Source organism: Onychostruthus taczanowskii, unplaced genomic scaffold, assembly GCF_017590055.1.
Source record: "Onychostruthus taczanowskii isolate IOZ18803 unplaced genomic scaffold, ASM1759005v1 scaffold60, whole genome shotgun sequence".
Lineage (NCBI taxonomy): Eukaryota > Metazoa > Chordata > Aves > Passeriformes > Passeridae > Onychostruthus > Onychostruthus taczanowskii.
This window is the reverse complement of record NW_024503680.1, coordinates 1,685,479-1,703,941: the sequence shown is the minus strand read 5'-3', so window position 1 is coordinate 1,703,941 and position 18,463 is coordinate 1,685,479. Positions and strand designations below refer to the sequence as shown.

Below are 18,463 nucleotides of genomic sequence, written 5' to 3'. Positions count from 1 at the left end.
TACAGAGTTGCTGATGTTCCTTTTTCTTTGCATTTGGGCTTCCAGAACATGGTTTATTATGTTGTCATGACTTCCTAAGATCTCTTCCTCCAGTTCAAAACACAATCAGATGTGAGAACTCCTGAAATAGATACATAAGGAAAAAAAGGCATAAAAACAGACAAAGACAAAGCTAAGAAAAGCTCAGGTGCTAATAATGCATAGAAACAAAGTTCTCCTCCAGAGGGGACTGGACAACTATTAGGCTGCCCAGGAAATACTAGGAAGAAGCAAGCCACTGGAAGATAAAATAATCCAAAAACCATTTGCAAGTGTTTTGTGCTATCAGAGTCCTTGATAGGCTTTTTAGGACTGTATGAAATAAGAGTACAAAATAAGAGTCTTTAGTATGGAAATTATAATTACTTTAGCAATTAAATATCATTCATGATAAAAATTACATTTACTGGGAAGGTCATGCAAGGCTCTACTGCAACTCCCTTCAGACCTGAATTCAAGTGCAACATTACAGCTACAAAATCTTATTTCAGTTTTCCATTTGTGAAAAGTCATAAGCCACAACAAAGTAATTCTCAATTATCTGCAAGTCAAGAACTTGATAAGTTCTCCAAGGCATTGGCATCAGGCATGAGTGGATGGCAAAAGTAAGCACAAAACACAGAGAATTGGCTTTGGTTAATCTCCAACATGTGCAGGGTCTTTAATACAGCGCAATACAACCTAATAATAACCAACTCAGCCTCTAAAAAATCCCTGTCCACTGGTGCAGAATCCACTGAGTAGAGGACTCCTCTGAATTCAAGCAATATTGTTTGACTGTTTTATCCTGTTCTGCTTTACATTCAGATATTCCCAGTCCTTTCCCAGTTCAAACTTACACATTATTGTCTTTTTGTGTATTTTGAAGCATCTCATCCCTATCAAAGTGAGAATCACAGAAGCACACAGGCTTTCCTGAAAACCGGGAATTGAGCCCCAACATGGGAAAAAGGCAGGGATAAATGTTTATGGGGCCCATTTCTGCAAATCTCATGCTCAGTATCACTCATGTGCTTTTGAGTTCAGCTGGAAATGCAGCATGATTGTTGAGACAGGCAATGCTTTGTAATTAATAATGCTTTGCATTTCAAGAATTCCATAGAAATTAATACAGTTGACAAAATACAAAGCTTCACTTTTCAAAAAGCATTCTTAAATGTTCCTGAGGTCTGCAAATACAAAGTCATTTCATGTTTCCTTCCCACGGAACAAGCCCCCGTTGCAGCGCTGTGATTTACCAACAATGTCTGTGTTAGCAGCCTGGCCCAGCTCATCTGTTGTGCTACAACACTTTTCTCCAGGCATGGATCAATAACATTCCTTGCTATACATCAAAAAAACACCTTTCTGGCAGGCTCTAGTGCTGCCCTTGGTGCATTCTGGGACTGAGTTCATCCTTATGGCAAGCAGTAATTCAAGATTACACGTATTACCTTTCTCCAAGAACCATTAGAGCTTTTTCTCGCTACGCTGGAAAACATTTGCAGGCTGAAAATCCAAGTACAAGTAACTCCAGGGTAGACATGATAAATTTCCCCACGTTTCTGTCTCAGCTAAGTGCTTCTGCAGCCAGATGACTCCTATGACCCTTGCACAGAACTGCCAGACCTAAAACACAACTTCTGGCAGCTGCTTTGGATACCAGTTTTCCACTAGCCATATCTCCAAAGTTCAAAGTACTTGAGAAAGCCTCAGACCAAGGCAGAGAGCTTCAGATTTTTCTGCCTGGCTGAATTTTTGGTGCACATCCCAGTCCAGGATGGTGTGGTTTCTGTTCATTAGGAGGATAATTGACATTTTGCCTGATGCAGAGTTCAATATTTAGCGAAAATGTTGCTTTTGCATGATCTTTTCAAAATACAGAACAGGCTGTCAGGCTTCTTGTGTGCAGAGAGTTCTCCAGGAATGCAATTTTGATTTAAAGCAAAGAAATGGCAAGACTGCCAGACCTAAAACACAACTTCTGGCAGCTGCTTTGGATACCAGTTTTCCACTAGCCATATCTCCAAAGTTCAAAGTACTTGAGAAAGCCTCAGACCAAGGCAGAGAGCTTCAGATTTTTCTGCCTGGCTGAATTTTTGGTGCACATCCCAGTCCAGGATGGTGTGGTTTCTGTTCATTAGGAGGATAATTGACATTTTGCCTGATGCAGAGTTCAATATTTAGCGAAAATGTTGCTTTTGCATGATCTTTTCAAAATACAGAACAGGCTGTCAGGCTTCTTGTGTGCGGAGAGTTCTCAAGGAATGCAATTTTGATTTAAAGCTGACAAAGAAACGGCAAGTGTGTGGGTGCTGAGGCCCTGGGCACAGGGTGCCCAGGGAAGCTGGGGCTACCGCTGGATCCCTGGAAGTGCTCAAGGCCAGGCTGGACAGGGCTTGAAGCAGCCTGGGACAGTGGAAAGTGTCCCTGCCCATGGCAAGGGGTGGAATGGGATGATCTTTGGAGTCCCTTCTAACCCAAGCCCTCCTAGGATTTTATTAAATAACACTGCAGTGGCACATTCTAGATCATGAGTGTGAAAAACAGGACACTTCTCAGGCAGCAACACACCCAAGTTTTGTCAACCTCCCACCTCTTACTTAAACATTCTAGATCATGAGTGTGAAAAACAGGACATTTCTCAGGCAGCAACACATCCAAGTTTGTCAACCTCCCACCTCTGGATTTACTTAGGCAGAAGCATTACTTTAGGCTGGCAAATACCAATAATTTTTCCTTTTCATTTTTTCAAGCTTCAAGTTCTCTTGGGATGATCTTTGGAGTCCCTTCTAACCCAAGCCCTCCTAGGATTTTATTAAATAACACTGCAGTGGCACATTCTAGATCATGAGTGTGAAAAACAGGACATTTCTCAGGCAGCAACACATCCAAGTTTGTCAACCTCCCACCTCTGGATTTACTTAGGCAGAAGCATTACTTTAGGCTGGCAAATACCAATAATTTTTCCTTTTCATTTTTTCAAGATTCAAGTTATCTTTTTTCTTTTTATTTTTTCTTAAACCTTGCTTAAATGTAGAAACTCACAGGATTACAGACCACCAACAAGGTGAATTATAAAACCAGAGGCTGAAATCAGTCTACTAGACCCCCATAATATCCAGGACAGATCTCAGATTTTAAAAGCTATGCTTAAGGAACAAAAATACAAGGATGACTAGAAGGAAACATCACTCTCACTCATCACAAATTTAAAAAGAAGCGCCTTGCATTTTCTAGGCAGGAACTACTCCTGGGCAGGTACTGCTGCCTTCCAATCCATTCAGTTTTGTGCTTCAGTAGAAAATTCTTGTTTGATTTAAAGGATTCTTTTGCCCAAGAAAAGCAAACTTGACCTGCCAAAGTACTTGTAAAAGACCTAAGTGAGGCTCAGGAAGCCTCCTATTGATATATCTGAGAGCAGGATCCCTCTTAGTGTGAGATCTGACTGCCTTTTGCAGGTTTTTCAAGCACCGATTTTCTGGGTGAAAGATCATTTCTGTCATCTCTGTGGAGCACCAACGATGAAGCAAATTCTGCTTCATGCCCAGGATCACGTTAATATGAATGGAGTAGGAGCACTCCAGTGTGCCTTCAGAACAGTCACAAGTTGTGCACTGCCCTTAAAACACCATTTCCCACACATTTGCATCTTTTAATCCTTCCCTCTCACCCGCCTGGTGCACTGTGTGGATTCTGCTGGTATCCACAACTCTTTCAGAGGCAGAACATTAAAGCTTCTTCCTCCAGCTCAGATTTTACAGACCTCCTACCCAGTTATTAGAAGCAAGAAAAAGAGAGGCTTTTCTACCTGCTGGTTTTTATACACAGACTATTCGCTGCCTTTTCATAGTTCCTTCTATCCTGGTGCCTGTCTCACTCATGGCTTTTATCAGTATCACATGGACATCAAATCTCCTGCAAGGTTTAGGATGCAATTACCTCCCAGGCTTTTTTTTTTTTTTTTTTTTGGTGTGTGTCTTGAATAAAAAACAAGACAAAAGTATCCTTCAACAAATCAAAAGCAGTATGTGAGCCCATTGTGTGCGAATTATCTAACTGAAATTGAAACAATGGCTGCAAAGTTGCCACGTGAAGTTTGAAGCAGACAACTAATACGTCAGTGTAAAACTAATATAACCAAAAAAATAGCATAGCCATTACATTCCTTGGATTTATCCTTATCTAAAAAAAATTTTGTCTTCTAACAGAATGAATAAAGCTGGGCTAGAAAGAGGAGGAGCTGAGGATCTAGTGAAGAATATCCACATATGATACTGTGGTACAAGAATTTATTAGTACCTTATGTCATTACACCCTCATATGGGCACAAGATGCAAAGCCAAGTCAAAAAATATTCCTTCTTATGGAACCAACCAAGGTCCAAAAATAATCCAGGCAAATTTATGCAGTCACACAGGGCCACAGAAAGTGTCAATACAAGTGGTAATTTCACCATGAACGAGTGGGTCTTGTCAATAATTGTCTCCCATCCATCAGTCCGTGGCCTGCCAACAACTAAAGAAAAAAAGTGAGGAGGAAAGAAATATGTCAAGCTGCTTATATATCCACTATAGGTCAAGTTATTCTGAGAGGAAAATTCAGGGAGGGAAGTGACGATTTTCAAAACTAACAATAGCCATCCAAAGGAGAGAGAGGGAAAAATATTACAAACCCCTACCTGGTAAAAATGTGGCCAGAAGGTGCTGATGGCCAGCTCTGCCTTCACCCAGCCTTCGGTCACCACTCCTGACACGTTCCAGATGGGGTTGCCCTGGGGGCCCCCGTTGACCTTGACGTAGACGTTGAGGGAGCCGGGGCTGGAGCGGTCGCGGCTGGACAGGTAGTAGTGGAAGTCGATGCAGTGCGTGTCATTCTCCTTCAGCGTGGGCAGCAGCAGGTGAGCTTTCTGCCCCGATGCTCGCCCAGAGCTGTTCACCATCATGAAGGAGCCTGCAGAGCAAAGGAAAAAGAGAATAAAGAGTGGGTTTGTTTGGATTTTTGGTGTAAACAGCTCTGTTTGAAAAGTCAGCGGGTCCCTCGCAAGCCACAGAGCAAACCGTTCCTCTGAAGGAAGCAGCTGTTTGGTGCCAGCTGTTAGGGAGAGAAGGGATATTAAAATTGCAAGGTATATACACCATAGATTCAGGGCTAGCTAGAACGACTTTAATTAAATAACTTGCAAATCAAAATAGAAATGCTGGCTTGCCTGTATTATTTTATCACCTTGTGATCACACAGTCACTCTAAACAAAAGCACATTCCCAAATCAAGCGACAACCAGGTTCTCCTGCTGCACACCATGCCCCAAAGGCACATTCAATACAAGCTAACAAGTGACAGGATGAGAGAAAGCAGCCTCAAGTTGCACCAGGGGAGGTTTAGATTGGGTATTAGGAAAAAATTTTTCATGGGAAGTGTTGGAAAGCACTGGAACAGACTGAGGAGTCACCATCCCTGGAAGTGTTCAAGTAATGTGTGTATGTGGTGCTTGAGGATGTGGTTTAGTGGTGAGCATGGTGTTGGGTTGATTGGTTGGATTTGATGATCTATAAAACTAATTTCCAACCTTAACAATTCTGTGATTCAACACAAAAACAACAGAGCAAGTCTCAGCTGATATTTCCCTGCATCAACTAACACCCTTCATTCCAGTCCATACCTTGAACCCTGGCACCTGAATATTTGAACGTCGTATTAAGAAAACCCCAATTTTCAGAGCCCAACCAAGTGAGGGCTGTGGCCAGAACAGCAACATCTTTACTTGTAATAATGCAACAGGACAATAATTCTTGTGGGAGGGAAGGGTAGGCTGAATTTAGGGAGGGAAATGTATACTGAGGCAATTTATGAGTTTGTTAACCTGGAAGTCTGCAACATATTAACCGTGGCACTTGATGTTGAACTCGCATTTGGATTCATCAAGCAGTTATTTTATAGCACATTGTGTCTCCACTCATCTCCTCACACATGCATCAAGGTGACAAATGTCAGCAATAAGGGAGAACACGATGAGAGTTATTTGATTCAGTTCTGGTTACAGGATCTCCTTCGTGTGGGTGCAGACACTCACACTCAGAAAGAACTAAAGAAAACACTGGGATGGGGCAGGGGGAATCTGTGTGTCAGCAGCCAGGCATTATAATTTTTAATCAAACACAGCCCTCTTGACACTTCTGGTTCTGATGCTACTGCCAAGCCACACTGCAGATGTGTTTGTCAGCTGGCCACCTGCAGTTCACAGAAGATTGAGTTTGAAAAGCCCTGCCTCACTTCTGACCTACTGACTCTCCCTTTTCCTCACCATAGCGTGTGACTCAGATGAGCCAGGCAAACATTTGGATCAATTCTGTACAGTGAACAGTCATATATTATGAATTTATAACAGCTTCAAGCAACTTTCTCTTAGAAAATTTTTCCTCCTGTGTTTATGTGATATATACTCATTTTGCAAAGGAGCAACAGAAGGCAGTCAATCTTAAAAAAAAAAAAATTAAAAAAAATTAATAAAGTTACTACACTACACTCTAAAGACCTTGGAAAATTCCAGGGCAATGCAAGTACAGCTGGGGAACAGGAAGAGAGTCTAAGAAAATTTATAGGAAGATGGTCCCTGGCAATGCTGCCTTTCAATGGAAATTAAGGAAAAACAAAAAACAAAATGGTCCCAAGTCAAGAAATTCTAGATTTTCAGCAAGAACTTGGAGAAATGTTAGAGCTGAATCCAAACTTTCTGGCTTCTGTCTAAAAATTAGGATCCTGACAAATGCCCATTGCTGATGTAACTCTGCTCCCAGTCAACCATAACATCCTCTTCTTCAGCATGTACTGTATACACACTACTCTTAAAAATCTACTCATATAAACTAAACTTTTGAGAAACTGAAATTTGGGTTCAGTTCCTATGAGATGAGAACAGTTATTATCAGCAAGCACAGGTACCAGAAGGCCTGGAGAGGCAGCACAGGCTGTCAGCTGAGGCTGCAGGCTGGGATCCTGACAGGGATCCAGCCAGGCTTGGGCAGGCTGACTGTGACACCCAGATCCACCAGGGCTGGAGCCCCTCTGCTCTGCAGCCAGGCTGGGAGAGCTGGGGGGTTCACCTGGAGAAGAGAAGGTTCCAGAGAGACCTTAGAGCACCTTCCAGTGCCTAAAGGGTCTCCAGGAGAGCTGGAGAGGGACTTGGGACAAGGGATGGAGGGACAGGATAAGAAGGAATGCGTTTAAGCTGAAGGAGGGGAGATTTAGATGGGGAACTGGGAAGGAATTTTTCCCTGTGAAGTGCTGAGACCCTGGCACAGGGTGCCCAGAGCAGCTGTGGCTGCTCCTGGATCCCTGACAGTGTCCAAGGCCAGGCTGGACAGGGCTTGGAGCAACCCGGGACAGTGGAAGGTGCCATGGCAGAGGTGGGACTGAATTGGCTTTAAGGTACCTCCCAACTCAACCCATTCTGGGATTCCAGGATCTCTGCCAGTACAGAGTTGCAAGAACCACTCTTCTGCAGAGAATCTGGGAGGGAAGACACTGTGAAACCACTGAGTAAGGGTGGCAGGGTCTGGAGAAGTGCAGCAGCTGCTGTGAAAGGCTCTGCCTGAGGCATTTCAGAGCCACTGGAGTACAGTGAAGACAAGTTCTCCATGTGGCAGATCCCACCCTGGAGGAGGCAGGTGCAGCTCAGAATCACTCCAGGAACAGCAAAGCTCCTGTGCATTTCCAAGATTTTTGACCAAGTGCCTCCCACACTGGGGAGGCAGCCAGGAAAAGGGATTTTTACACCATAATTGATTGCACAGCACCTGGCAGAGCATTCCACTTCTGGCCATGCCTCTCAACTTTTCTCTTTTTAATTTGGATAGTATGGAAATTATCCTGCCCTAAAGAACTGCTCTGATCTGTGCTGTGTCTAACACATGCAGCCCTGGACTGCACTGGGGGAGGTAAGTGCTTCAATGACAGCAAAAGTTAGGGAGTATTTCACTTTTACAGATCTATATATAAAAATAACAGGCATTCCTCTGGGAGAAAAAACATCAGCTTTTATAAAAAGTTCCAAGCAATAATTACAATTTTATTTTTCACCACCCACAAAATAATGAATCACAAGCTATTCATGGCCTTTTGTGCAACTTCTAACAGTTCTGGGGAGAGTGGGGAGTGTTGGTGACAACACCAACAAGAATAATACCCATCCACCAAAAAGCACTTATCAAAATAATTAGTCTTAATTTCTAAAAAAATAGCCTTGCAAACAATTGTCATGGATAAATTACTGCCACCTTCCTATTTATAACACATGATTTTGTTTAATACAATGTGTGTAGAGATACGGGGGGAAATCCTATAAGAAACACAACTTTCTCAGGAAAAGTCCTGATAAGAGGTATTATTTTATGACAGTAGAAAAGATGAAAAATATCCACTTACAGAGCCATCTCTGCCAGAGAAAAGAACTCACACCTTGTTTGAAGGGATTTGTTCCCTAGGAACTCTACCACAGTCCTTTCTTGCTGCAGAGCCTTGGAGTGGCAGCTTCCCCACAAACCCTTCCCTGGGATACCCTGGGCACAGCTCATCCCACAGGATCCAGAGAAATGCCTCAAGCCTGGCCATCCTAGGAGCTGAAAACTTGTAATTCCATCAAGGTAATCACTGATATAAATTATAGAGAAATATTAAATACATATATTTTTATATATAGATATATATTACAAATACATAAATCTGACAACATTTAATATAAAATTCAATTGTGAATAAATGATACCCTATATCCTATAAGTTGGCCCCAAATAAACACTTTTCTTCTTTTTTTTTTTTTTCCACAGTGTGAACTTGCACAGGTATCCTGTCCTCCAGGACCTTCACAAAGTTGCTCTGCATGTTTCACAATCAAAAGATGAGATGTCCTATTACAAATTTCGAAATTTGTCTGTGGAACTTGTGTGAGCAAGATCCATCACTTAGGAGTAGGTGAGAGATCATGAAAACGACTCCCACCAGGAGAAAATAAACAAAAGACAAGCCAGCCTTTTAAAGACAAATGTGGTTTTCCTCATTATCCTTAACGAAAATTGGCATATTGTGATTTAGGGTCTGACAGCCTCCTTTAGGCTGAGCACAGAGCTGAAGCTGATGGGACTTATTCTCAATTTATAGGCCTATATGTGCAAATAAAAGAGATGCAATCTGGTCTGGCACCAACAAATCACTTGTCACAGTTTCCACTCATACAAAGGACTAAGGAATGAATTAACATGTCACAAATGGAAATTATTGACTAATAGATGACTGAAAGCCTCCTGAATGTCTCCAGGCAAGAATATGAATAAAACAAAAGGTATCTCGGAGAATCTCTTGTTCAGACTGTTGCATATCCAATTGGGGGAAAAAAGAAACAAAAATATCATTGAGTTTCATTGTTTTGTTTACCTCCTCACAAAAGTTCAAGTTTCCAAGTCTACACTAAACTGAAAAAAATGGAATTTGGAGGAAAAAACTATCTATGCTGGATAAAAGTCCTTTTTTATGTTTATTTGACAGAAAAGCAAGCATAAGCTCATTCAAGCACATTGAACATAAGGTCAATTAAACATGGTGTTCTTGGATCAACAGGTTAAATTAATTGATATCTTGCTGGTTTTACCCTGACTATGTAAAAATGAATGTGTTATGCTCAGATCAGTCAGAAGCAAGAAAGATGGGGAGACTGTAAATAAATTCATTTTCAAAAATCCTTTCCAACGGCAGGAACATAAAACGCCACTCTCTCCTAGTTATTAAACATACCACTGAAAATTGGGGAATTAAACCATGAAGTGCTCTCTTGCTGGCCATAAATTTCAATTTTTCCCCTGCTTGGTGGATAATGATGCCTTGATAAGCGTCCTATTATTGATGCATCTGCAGCACAGCTCCTGTTCCTGGAGCCGAAACGCCGCTCTGCAGCAGATGGTGGCTATTGTGTTTACACATCAGCACTTTATGTTTGCCTTCTCTCACGTCTGCAGTAAAGAGAAGGCTGTAATTGAGTTTTTAATGGCTTTGCACATTGTTCATTAAGTTTACACGAGTGTGCTCTGACGAATGACAGCTGAAGGAACGAGGCACCGAGGAGCCGCCGGCAGCGCCCGGCAGACCTTGGCTGGTGCTGTCTCACTGCTGGCTTTGAAGAGCTGAGCTGCTTCAAAAGTCAAATTACAGCAACCAGTAAAGACTTGAAAAAGAAGCTGTCAAAATGCTCTGCTGAAAAATGAGTCTTCTAAAAGCCTGAGCACCAAACCCAGGTGTACGGCGTTGTTTTAAAGAGCAGATTCTTCCTGACATAAAGATGCAGGTTTCCAGCAGGTGCACCAGCCTGTTTTCAGACACAGTTGTGTTCATTGTCCTAAGTTGTTTATTGCTAAAGAGCAACTCTATCTCCCAGAAAGTGAGTCTGACACCTGTCCTTGTTAAGGCAGAACAAAGCAACATGGGATAATCTGGGCTGAAGGGGCCTCAGGCCAAGCCCCTGCTCAAAGCAGGATCAGTCCTGAGCTTACCACTGAGTCTTGCACACCTCCCCAGAGGACTGCCCATCCCCTCTGCTTGACTGCCCTCATATTTTTTCCCTTTTATTCAGTCCAAAACCTCTCATTTCCAGTTAGATCCTTTGTCTCTCATCCTCCCGGCACCTGCTGTGGTACAAACTAACTCAGTACTCCTGATCCCGTCCTGGCAGGAAAGGATTTGTGAGGTGAGGCTTTGCTTTGCAGGAGTGCTCTGACCTTTTCCCAGTGTTCCATTCCCAGGGGACAGGACTAGGGTCACTTCACTACCTCATCCACTGAGACAGAGCATGGGATCCTTTCCCTTTATCCATCCCTTTATCACAGGGATGGCTGCAGAAGCACAGATCAGAGTAAGGGGTCTCTCTGAACTATCTTCAAGTCACTCTGAAGGCCACAGAACAGACACTGAACACTCCATATGTTAAGTATGACAAAATATGTTTGTGGACAATATAACAAGAAGTCCACAGTTGGTGGACCACAGTTGTGGACCAACACCTCCACAGTTGGTTTCCAGCAGTGGCAAAGCAGCCACTTGAAGCAGAATATAAGAATTCTTCACAGGGTGCTGTGGAGCAGAATTTACCATTCCAGTCTTCTGACAATCAGTAATATAAATATTTTTTGAAGTCAAAAGCTACATTAACCCCATTTATTTTTTAGCCACAGAATGATCTTTCACCATTTTTGTTGAGTCAAGAATAAGACTCTGTCAATGAGCTCTGGAGTTTGATTATACATTGTGCTGGGGAAAATAAATGAATATTTCCATTCACTTTAAGATTCTGTCACTTAATTTGTGGTTCTTATTTTATGAAATTTATGATTACCTACCTACCTACACTTCCCACATTTTTACATCCATTTTTGTGTATAACACTGGAAAAAGGCTCAGAAATCTCTTCCCCTCACTGATGTACTACAGACAGCAGCCTTTGTACAAACCCAGAAATTCTAAATCTCATAAGCACATCCCTTTTCCATGTATTAGGGCAAAATCAGGCCCATGGGGTTTAATTCTTAAATGTGAGTCATACTGAATTAATTTAGCTATGAAATTGTTTGATTCGCTGATAAATATGAATATAAATGGCAAGTTGAGCTCAGTATCATTCATGAGGACAATTCATTCACTTGGGAAATTGTTGGATAACAGAGAAGAATTTTTTTAAAGAGACAGTCTACTGTTTGTAAAAAGTTTTTCTTCTGGAAATTAATGTTATGAAAAGAATTATGATTTGGGGGGATTTTTGTAAGAAAAATCTTCTCAGAAGGAGACTGATCTCATATTACCTCAAATATTTGCTGTAGATATTTAAAGTAAAGATTGTGACATAAACACTTTCCCAGTCCTCACTGAGAGAAGTGTGTGCAAAAGTGGGTCTGCTTTGCCATTTCCAAAAGGCCTTGGGAGGGGAGAAGCTTGCAGAGCCTTTGCTTTATACATAAAACCATATAATTGTGGGACTATGCTCAGAATTAGGAAAGGCTGGTTTCCCACAGGTCCATAACTGCCAGCTGCAGACTTTTCCACTGATTCCACAGCCTGAGCCATGCATGACTGCTGCATTTCAGTGCGTATCCAGACATCTGCCCATCAAACTACACTCCTCTTACAAATGCTGTCCAAAGCCTGAGTCATGGTGACCCACAGACATGGAAAGATGCTCACAACCCAGAACTGATGCCTTATGAAGGCTACACCCAAGATGAACCAAAATGGTCCCAAAATGCACGAGCGCTCATGGGGTCTCTCACTGTGATCAGTTCTGCTCCATTTGCAGATTGCAGTTCATTGTCCCATTCCAGCTTTAGCCCATGCAGTCCCATCCTGCTTGTTTTTCTCTCTTCAGCCCACGTTGTTTGTGCTCTTGGGGCTGAGATTTGGATCATTTGTCCTTGGTCCCCAGCTAGAGAAGAAATTGTTTTGTCTCCCTGCTCTGTGCAGAGAGCTCACCATCCCCTAATGTGAAGCCCAGGCCCACACACTAATGCAGAATAGAATCTGAAAATTATAAAAGCTAAAACCTGAGACATCAGAATTGTCTCCAGCCAAGTGGCAGCCTCCCTTTATGCCCCCCTGAAGTTAATGCTGAAGAAAGAAACATCTACTGCAGAGGCTTCACCAGCCTGGATGGGGAAGATTAAACTACCCCTGACAGAAGAAACAAGAAAAAACTACATCATGAATTACAAAGAAAAAAAAATCACATTTTAATGACTTTCTGGTGGTTCAGTCACCAAACCCTCTTCAACTACAAAATCAATATGGGAGGTGATCAAGTGACAAATAAGCCAACAAATGCCTAATTAGCAGAGGGCTTTAAGGGGGATAATGGGATTTCTGCAAGAGGTTGTGAAGCAGGGACTTGGGAAGGACTCCATTTGTTAATGGGATGCTCTTTTAACCTTGCAAGATTATTTAAATCAATAATAAGAATAGCTGCTTCTGTTGTTAAAAGCATTCTTCCAGCAGTGTAACATTTTGTGCAACTTTTGGTCACATTATGTCCTTGAGAAGGACAGCAAATGACACTGACTGAGAGATTTGCAATAGAAAGATAAAATTCAGGGCTCAGGTTCTGACTTCATCATTTCCTCAGTGACACAGGTTTTTATTCTTTATTGGCCTGAAGAAACTGAAACATGAAGACAGAATTCTTAAAAATAGCAATGAAAAGCAGCACTTGGGAGAGTGAGAGTGTCCAACACAAAAGAGACAAGAGGATATTCTTAAGCATGGGAGGGACTTATTGCCTCAGTTTTTCACCAAGGCATGATGTAGAAGTGCAAGAAAACTGACTGTAACACCTCAGAAGTGTCAAGGCAGAAAAATGAATTAATAGTTCTTTCTCTATTGAGCCTCACCTCAGCTACAGGCCAGAGTGGTCTCCAATAGTCTGTAGTCAATACAGAAACCTGTTGGATCCAGTGTGGAAAATCAGCTCAAAAAAATGAATTCTCATTGCTGTGGACAAAAACACAGCAATGATACTTCACTGCACTTCCAGACATTTGTTGTAAAGACATTTGTTGAGTCAGTGAGCTCCTGAAGGCATTGACATCGAACATTTCTAGTCTATAACAAGCACTGCACAGCTTATCACAAAGATTCATGACAACATTTCTCACTTCAGTGGTGCAAGGTGATCCAGCATGGCTTTCCACCTGCATCACGAGAGCACAGTCATTTCCTCCTTAAAAAATCACCATGGAGAGATGTAGCTAGAACAGCATCAGAACTCCAATCACATTTTCCTCTCCACCAACTAACTCACATTTTTATTTACAACACAAATAATTGGCCATGAGAATTCAGGAGAACACCTTTGCTCTACATCTACAGCCGTGTGGAAGCTCTTCTGTGTACCAAAGAATCCGAGAATGATTTGGGTTGGAAGGAGCCTTAAAAACATTTAATTCCACGTTCTGGCCATGGTCAGGGACCCCTTCCACTATTCCAGGTTGCTCCAAGCCCCATCCAACCTGGTCTTGGACACTTCCAGGGTTGGGGTGTCCCCATGCACAATGTACCTCATGCTTCTCTCTAGAGTCCACTGCTATTTCTAGAACTTTTTTCCCACATTTTATAAACTTTTTTTTTTTAATAAAAGCCCAATTGCCACAGCTGAGAGTCTTGATTCACTGAAAAGCAAAAACTTATGTGTGCTGTAGAATTAGAAACAATTCTATAAATCTCAGCAGTGAAAAACCTTTTTAATAGACTCATTGCCAGCATTCACTGTTGCTAAGGTCACTGCAGTAGTTTCCTTCAACAGTGTCCTTATTCTATTATTTATAAACATGGCATAAATTGTTTGGCAGTGATATTTCAAAAAAGAGTCCATTAACAATGGAGTTACACCAGTCTATTGGGTAATGGCATTTGTAACAAAACCATACAATTTGCTGCAAACAATGGTCAAGAATTCTCTGCAAATTAATTTTGTTATGTGATTATCTTTCAAAACTGATGAAAATGTATACTAAACCTTGCAAACAGAAAGGGTTTATTTGTTTTTCATTTCCAGCAGCCTGACAACTATTTATCCTACCAATCACTAGCTTACCACTTCGGTAAAGTATAGGCAATTGATTAAAACATGTAATAATGTTTATGTAATTAAATGGACAAATAAAAAATAGAGGTAATAGCCATTATCCAACATAATGTCTTCATTTAATGGCACAAAAATTCATGTTCTTCACACCCAAGAGCTTTATTGCAGCTGAACCTTGAAAGTGAAGTCCCAGAGACCTTGTGGGGACGTGAGTCACAACCTCCGCTCAAAGGCTCTCCCACAGGTGCTGCTCAAGAAAGCTCAGGATTCAGCAGAATTCAGCATCCCTTCCTCACCTGATTTAACCTGGGGCATAACCTGCTGCCAAATGCACCTCTCTCTCTCAATACTAACAGGAGAGGAGTTCAGAGGAAATGGTCAGTGCTTTTTGAGCAAGTAATTGCTACTCATTCTGTGTGCCTCAGCTTTGTATTCAAACACAGTGCTTATTTTAAAAATTAAATTCTGTACCCTGTCAAAACCCTATGGTTAAAAATAAAAATCTCTCCAACCAGGTGGATACAGATAGAAAGAACATATGTTTTAGGTTGGTGATTACAAGCAACTGAATAATTAAATCACTGCATCTCAGCCACTGCAACATCAGCTCTCCTTGGAGGGGGCAGCAAGCCAAGAAAGTCAGTTGTTTCCCAGCGCAAAACCTCTCTCCAGAAACCTGGAGGACCTGATATGCTTAAATGTACATGACATGCACAAAATTTGGATTAAAAAGTCAGGTTTCCAGTGTTCTCTATCCCATGAAGATCTCATTTATGTAACGGTAAAATACACAAAAAACAACTTCTAACAACACATGGTTATCTTCATAGACTGCTCTGCATCACCCAGACCCAGTGGCTGATCAATTAAGCCATTACAAATTTAACAACAGTCTTTTGCCAGGGCAGCCTTTGTTCTCAACTTTTATTTTGTGTTGATCTTATTTTCCAACTGTTTTTTTTCTCTGAACACATATTTTTATTTTTGCCTAATGCACTCCCCTAACAACATTTTAAAAGATGAAGGAGACATTACAAACTCCACTGTGTCTCCTTCTCCCTTGCCAAAGATGCAGCAGCTGTTGGCTGCAGCCTCATTTGTGAGAGGTGCATGGATGAATGTTCTAGGTTCACAACAAAGAATTACGATTATAATAATAATTCATAATTGAATTTATTTAATTTGGCTACTCTGAAGCTGCTGAGGTTGAATGCTCTCAGGTGGTTACCCTGGTGTTGTTCAAGGTTCTCAGGCTCCAGTCTACTGTGTCTAAAAAAAGCCTCTGTCTCCAAAGCCTCACCAGGCCATCAGCTGAGACAGCTCTACCCAGAGCTTCCTGCTCGTGGCAAGTTAATAAACTGTGCTTATCTTTGTGCTGCTGTAGTTAATTAAAACTGACATCAAATCTAAATTGCTGGGCCAGTTGGACCCTAAAGGTTGAACCAACAAGGGCTTTGTGGAAACCACTCTTGAATTGCCTTTGGCATCAGCCAGGCAGCTGCCAGAAGTATTTTGGTGCAAACATCGCTTTCCTGGGCAGCACTGAGCTCCACAGCTCAGGCACATATTTTTTTCAATACATCGAACTCTCTGTTTGCTTAATCATTAAAGACAAATAGCTAAATATATTTTATTACATAATTCTAGAGTATTAGCAGCGGTTTCCATGTCAGCCAGAATTAAATGTCTCATTAGCAGGCATGCAGCTCCATTGCCAGCCAACATTTATGTTCTCTGCAACTCGGCTAACATTTCCATATGTTTTGTATATGCAACATTTTCTATGAAACTGCAGAGGGATTATTACCTTTTCTATTTGTGACAGAAAGCACATATTAAATGTAATGCCAAAAGGCAACCAGAGCAAATGATGTCTGAAAAGAAATTGTGTCTTCAATTTTACATAACTCTGCTCCAACCATATGGTCACTTCTGTGTACATCTAAGAAATCAACACTACAGCTCCAAACTCAGAATATGTTAAAGGTCAAAGGCTGAGCTATTTTTGCACCAAATTTTCAACTTTGATGAGCTCAGTTTCTGAGCACTGGGTGCTGCTGAAGTCACTGCTGCTATTCTGGGAGAGCCGCAGCACAGCCAAGGATGGAATTTGGCAGAGTGGGTCCAAAAATAATTAAGGCCATCTCACAAGCTACCACAGAGGATGGCAGCATTACAATTTCTCAAAAGGAGCAGCTCCAAAGTGCCAAAGCAGAGGCTGGTGCAGGCCCCAGTGGGGGCGTGCTGGCACGGGGGCAAGGAGGCACGGCCAGCCCACGGCTTTCCCAGCTGTGATCACCAGCATTTGCTCATTCCCATGGGAACTAAATTACACCAGATTTTTCTTCTAAACTCAGTGTTTGTTTGCTTATCTTAACTCCTGTTAGAACTGCAGCAACCTAAACAGGGGGGCTGCTACCAGCACCCTCTTTTCCAGGGGATTGTACCATCTGGGGGGACATTTCCTGCTGAATGTTTCTGACTTATATTTCAAAAAAAGAGAAAAGGAAACGCCAGCTTGAAGCAGTTCAGTTGCCCACAGTGGCTGGTCGTGATGTTCAGAGAAGGTGCCTAAGTCTCTGTGATAACAGATTAATTTAATCCAAATAGGATCTATTTCTGCATCAAATGATTAATTTGATGACTGGTTCACACCACAACACAGTATTTGTTCTTAAAGAAATCTGAAAACACACAGTTATAATTAAAGATTATTAAACTATATCCATCATTACACCGAAGTCTAATCATTATTTAAGGGAACATCAGATAGTACTGAAACTTGACAACTATTTTTGCTCAGATAACTTGTGTTTAAGTAACAAAGCATCTTTTGAGTAGCTGGAAACATGCTGCCTTTGAGCCACTGTATACGTGCCCCTGTTTAAATCAAATAGCCTCAGTACACTTAAAGGACACATAATTTGCAATATTTTATCATGTTTCACTTCTTGGTCTTTTTGATATTAGGCAGAAACAGGATTACCAGTATCTACAAAGGCTGTTAGTCCCATGTGCTTTTTGAGCTGGATGCCTGTGTAAACATTTTTTACTAAATTGCCCAAAAGTACAGAGAGATTTATTTCCCGTGGACTGCAGTTCATTTAGAAATAAACAGTGTTATGTGCATGTTGTTAAATTTTTATTAGAAATTAATGGTATCTACTGAATCACATTTTCTGGTCCAAATTTTCCTGCTGAAAACCAACAGGGCAGGATACTACCAGAGCTATTCTGAGCTCTGCAGGCCATGGCAGATGGACTTGATACCACTGCTTGGATGGGAGCTTCAGATATTGTAACTGTGGAATTCCTTGATCCATCTACATCCACCTTTTTCCCGAGGTTCCTGCCACAGCAGAATGATTGGTTCAGATGGCCAGGAATACATTGAGTTTGTAGAGTAAGCAGAGTTCAGAGTGTTCATCAAAAATCACAAGTCCTTTATGAGAAACTGCCCCCAGACTACCCAAAGCTGATGAGCTGTTAGCTTGTCTCAACTTCCTCACAGCTCCCCACACCTTTTTCTCTCAGTGCTACTCCACTTATCCAATTGTCCATATTTTCTCACAGAATGGAATTGAATGCATTATTGGGAAGGACATTTGGGCCATCAGTTGTGAACCCTCTGACACGTTTGACTATTTGCTATCTGCACTCACCTTCAAAACCCACAGGGACTTTTGTTTCCCCCTGAGGAGTACTTTAGATAATAAGCTCTGAAAGGCATTTCAAAAGCTCTGAAATAAATCCAGTTTAAATCCATTCTTACACTGGCACAGTAATTTCTGCACAATAAAATGTCTGAGTTTTCCTCTGCAAAGGTTCTGGTGGTGA

General features: G+C 41.6%; 1 protein-coding gene across 1 annotated transcript in view; it reads right to left on the bottom strand.

Annotated features, from left to right (window-relative positions):
• PTPRT (protein tyrosine phosphatase receptor type T) overlaps positions 1 to 18,463 on the bottom strand; it is a 443,055-nt gene that overhangs the window by 267,945 nt on the left and 156,647 nt on the right. Inside the window, exon 3 of the mRNA XM_041419248.1 lies at positions 4,700 to 4,971. Coding sequence (XP_041275182.1) covers positions 4,700 to 4,971 — 272 coding nt within the window. The remainder of the gene's footprint in view (positions 1 to 4,699; positions 4,972 to 18,463) is intronic.